Source organism: Neovison vison, chromosome 6 (genome assembly GCF_020171115.1).
Source record: "Neovison vison isolate M4711 chromosome 6, ASM_NN_V1, whole genome shotgun sequence".
In the NCBI taxonomy this organism is placed as follows: domain Eukaryota; kingdom Metazoa; phylum Chordata; class Mammalia; order Carnivora; family Mustelidae; genus Neogale; species Neogale vison.
This window is the reverse complement of record NC_058096.1, coordinates 14,305,793-14,310,790: the sequence shown is the minus strand read 5'-3', so window position 1 is coordinate 14,310,790 and position 4,998 is coordinate 14,305,793. Positions and strand designations below refer to the sequence as shown.

At 39.3% G+C, this 4,998-nt stretch overlaps 1 protein-coding gene across 1 annotated transcript; it reads right to left on the bottom strand.

Annotated features, from left to right (window-relative positions):
• Window positions 1-245: 245 nt before the first annotated feature.
• On the bottom strand, window positions 246-2,652 carry CLDN8 (claudin 8). The gene has a single exon (XM_044254987.1). It carries the CDS (start codon window positions 2,171-2,173, stop codon window positions 1,496-1,498), a length of 678 nt encoding a protein of 225 aa, XP_044110922.1. The 5' UTR covers window positions 2,174-2,652; the 3' UTR covers window positions 246-1,495.
• Window positions 2,653-4,998: the final 2,346 nt, after the last annotated feature.

Genomic DNA, 4,998 nt, shown 5'->3' with positions numbered 1-4,998 from the left:
CTAAGCACTATCTTAATACATTACAAATACATTGTCCACATCAAATATTAATGTGTGAATACATTTATTATAAAGAATAATGTTGTTAAATAATATGTAGTATTTTATAGTTTCAAAAATTAATGCTGAGTCTACCTTTATATTTAAAATGTGTCTTCTTTTTAAATTAGAAAGCTGAAAATATCAGGATTTTTAAAAATTCTTTAAAGTTAACAAAGAAAAAAGAAGAATGAAAAAATATCAAATTTATATAAAAGGCACAATTTATTAATATAAAGGACATAAAGTAAATATAATATATATAGTCATTTAAGCTAGAAAAATGTGGATACAAACTTTCAAAGTAAATTATCAGTTGCATCAAATCTGGGGGAAACACAAAGATATAGTATTTCTCTATATCTTAGTAAGACTGAATAAAAAATTGAATTAGTAAATATATACTTTTGATGAGATTAAAATGACAATTTGAACTTCAGTATCTATAAATATCTTAGAAGCAGACAGAGCATACAAAGGATTAATTGTTCTTGTTTTTTGGTAAGTTACTAAAAACTAAGGCATATTGTCCTATCCTGTTATTTATATTAACAAAAGCCCAAAGCCTGTATTCAAATAGTTGTTAAAATATTCACATACATACATGTTTTCTTGTCAAATTCCATCCTTCTCTGGCCATAGAAACTTCAGAGAAAACAAAACAAAACAAAACAGAACTAAGTTTCCTGAAGTCTTTAATGTTTCTTAGACTACGGTTTTATCTTTCTCCTTAGTATAGCCCTGGAAAAGCAGTTTTGAATGCAAATCCCCTTGACAAAATATCTGCCCTTTAAAAGATGTTCATTTAATATACAAGAAAAGAAGGCCTCTGGGGAAAGAGGATAAAGGAGTTAGAATTTCTAACTTTTAGGTTGAGAAACAAGATATGAGAAAGCCATTTAGTTTCCTTTATGCTGCTGATTAAAGCCTTCGTTTTAACCTTAGTTACAAATCGAGCACGTTAATCGCTAAGCTGTTTTTACACAATTAATATTAACCTTCTTCAATCTTATCCCCGATTCCCCTGAAAAGCAATAGTTGAATTTTTTTTATTCAGTGTATTGAATCCGTATTTCATTTAAAAGAGAACCCTGTAAGCCTGTCTCTATTTATGTGAGCTATACACATCATGCTGATCTACATGCATAATGCTGTGTCATAGAGAAATCACGGTTATAAAATGATACAGTCTTTAGCAATGTGAAAGGAAAAGATGAGTGAATCATTTTAGAAAACACATTACTGCACTTCCTAGAACAATCAAAGGACTGTGTGTAGTATCTCATTCTGCTGAAGTAGCTTATAGAATCGTAAATAGACAATGCACAGTTCCTGTAATTAATGTTAGGCAGTTAAGAACGGCAAATCAATGTTCCTTTGGGTTCCATTTTTAGAAAACAGTGGGCATTTCAGTCATTTGCATGGCTTTATCAGTAAAGTTAAAAACTAGACCCGATTACACATACTGACTTCTGGAATACACACTCGGTGACTTCTTTTCCATGTGATAGCTCTTCTGGGTTGTGCGATGGGAAGGGACAGAGTATCTGTAGCTTCTGCCCTTTTCACTGTAACAGGAAACACAGCAGAACAGTGCCCCTCCAGCGATCAGCGCCAGCGCAGTGGTCCAGCCTATGTAGAGAGCATCTCCGAGCTCGTGCTTTTGGGCAGTCTCCACTATCGGGCTGTAGAACTCTCTGATGATGGAGTTGGCCACCCAGCTCACCGGGATGAGCACCAGGACGCCCGTGACGATGAAGATGATCCCAGCCGTTAGTAAGATGTGACTCTTGACCTTCTCGTCGTCCCCAGTGCATCTGGTGCATTTCATGCCCAGGACAGCGGTCATGAAAGCCAGGAAGGACAGCGCAGAGGCAGCACACATCAGCCCTCTGGATGCCTGTAGGTCTGGAGAGAGAGCCAGCAGGGAATCGTAGACTTTGCACTGCATCCTGATGTTAGCTTGCCTCACGCAATTCATCCACAGTCCTTCCCAGAAGTTTTCAAAAACCACAATGTTGCTTCCGATGAAGGCGGACACTCTCCACTGAGGCATGATGGTGACAGCCAGCGTGCCCACCATGCCAACACCACCAAGCACCAGTCCGGCGATCTGCAGGGCGTAGGTAGCCATCGTCCTCTGGGATGGGTTTTATCCGACCCGAGTCCTGAGCCGGTAGGGCTACTCTGAAGAGAGTTTCTCTGTGCCTCAGGAGAGAACAGTTTTCCTGTCGTAAGGACCTCAGAGCCCGGTGGTTTTTCAGAGCTGCTTTGCTCCTTCTAGCCAGATGAAAGCCAGTGTTGGCTGGCTGAAGTGCCCCCCCTTACACTGACTAGGACAGGTAAACTTACAAATCAGGTGGGGCAACTTTCTCAGCCAATAAGAGGGGGATGGTAACCCAGGTGTGTCTAAACCGGCAAGAGATACTTGGAACGACTGGGCCTGCACATAAACATTCTTTGTACTTCTCAGTTTTCCAAGAAGACAGCTGTATGTTTACCTGCAGGCACAATTAGGAGAGTTTGCACAATCATCAAGGAACGCACCAATCTCTTGCAACATCAGAGGTGTACTTTGTACAGGCAATTCTGAAACTCTTCATAAGAGCTGCTGTGACCATGGCATGAAATAAAATTAATCTGCCTAAGAAATTGACCAGGACTGTCAGAATGCCAAAGTGAAAGGAGAGGAGGGGATTGATAGATTGCTCGTACCTGGGGAACCACATTCTTTGAAACACATGTGATCCAAGTGGCTGATTTAATGTGTCTACAATTTCAAAGCAAGCTTGACTGTGGTGAAATCAGGGAACTGATCACACCAAGGACAAAATAAGGCGAAAGTCATTAAATATACAAGATTGCCACCCCCCACCCCCGCCGTGGTATCAAACACATATTGTTCTCTTTTGAGCCAAGAAAACTTCTTGATTCATATTTTCCCAATAATCTTAATTATAAGAAAAAAAACAGCTGTAAAACAATAAATTAATCCAAATGATTTTCTCATGTAGCAAGCACTCAAGATAACCCGCGATGAAGTGATCTACAGATCTGTCTTCTTTTGTGGCTCTGTCTTTGCTGCTCTGTCTTCCTAGACTGAAGGAACTTGAATTCTGCAGATGGTACAAGACTCCTGGGTCTACATACGTGGCTGATATTTCTATATACAATATTTATGGGATGAGGTGACTGTGTTCTTGAATTGACTTATATTAGGTGTTAACTAAACTAAACTGGTTTTTCATACCATGGATGCAGGGGGAGATAGAAGCCCCCCAAATGTAAAGCGATTTGAACTGTTTCTTCTCAAGATAATGATGATGACAGTGGTAGTACAGAAATAAACATGCATGTTGATTTGGGAAAACTCCACTACCAATTTTCTCTGGAGATCCACGGGAATGCTCTTCCTTTCCAAATCTTTTCAAATTTCAAGCCGTACTTTAATCTTATCTTTACATCGTGAAAACAGTCTTTTCTTTGCCATCTTACTTCTTCCTTGCTTCCTTGTATGACCTGCACTCTAAGTAGGGGCGAACGTGCTTCTTGCTCACTTATTAAACTTTGAAATTCTAATGGCTCCAAAAAATTTGAGTAGTTTGCAGAGGTTATGGAAACAAAAGTGGTACATGGCAGGGAGGGGAAGAGGAAGATACCAGAGTGAACTGTCTTTGGAAAAACAAATAAAAGAAATGGATAGTATCCCAAGCTGCTACTTTATTAGATGGGACAGGATGAAAGTTATAAAATTAACACTTGATATTTACAATAATTTTATCACTTGTTGCCTTGTTAAAGACAGAACTGTAAGTTGTTCCTTATGTTGACAGAAATATCTAGCATCTTCTCCTTCAGACTTGTACCAGTTACAGATTTGTGGTGGAGAGGGAAATAGGTTGATTTTGGAAAAATACCCTGTCATCCACAGTGAAATAATTGACATCAAAAGAGCAGATTACTTTTTTTTTTCAAAGATTTTATTTATTTATTTGACAGAGATCACAAGTAGGCAGAGAGGCAGGCAGAGAGAGAGAGGAGGAAGCAGGATCCCTGCTGAGCAGAGAGCCCGATGCGGGGCTCAATCCCAGGACCTTGGGATCATGACCTGAACCGAAGGCAAAGGCTTTAACCCACGGAGACACCCAGGCACCCTTACTTTTTATTTTTAATTCCAACCTGGGAAAAGGAGTAGAAGAGCTGGTTGAATTAATGACTAAATATAAATTACATAAGTATTATGCATATACACATACACATATATACACTTGTAGGCAATCAAATCAAAGTTCTTTTCTAAATTCATGTGTGACATACTTTTAAGAGCCTTGATTAGGTATTGCTGAATATCCCCATAAAAGTGGGAAAATTTACGCAGAAACAGGAAAGCACATATGTGAGAGTCTGCACCTTCCGAGGAGGGGCCTCCCCGGCGCACACACTTGAGTAAGGCACCAGTTGAATTTGTGTGCTATCAAACCTTTCCTCCCATAGGCATTGAGCTTTACCAGGACCTTACTTCACAAAAATATATTTTCCTCATTTCGAAAATATGAGTACTTTACCAATGGACAGAAGATTAGGATCAGAATAAGATACCAACCCTGGGTTCATGTTAGAATAATTATAGAGGTAGCTGTCCTAGCAGAAACTAGCCAAGGGCACCCAGGTAGGTTCCTTATCACACAGTGATCCAGCTAACCCCATAATATTTTGAGGTAATTATGCCCTAAGGGTCGTAAGAAATGAGAAAGACAGAGAAAAATGCTAATACCAAGTTGCAAGGGACAGAGAGGCCTAAATTCAGAGATTAAACAGTCAAGTTGACTGCTTAACCTGCTTTTCTACATTATGTCTCTCTGAAACAACTAACTTGCCTGCAAAATTCAGAAAGCAATGACGGTTGGAGAAAAACAGACTGATAACATTTTTGTTGCTCTTCATTTCAGAACTGCAGAG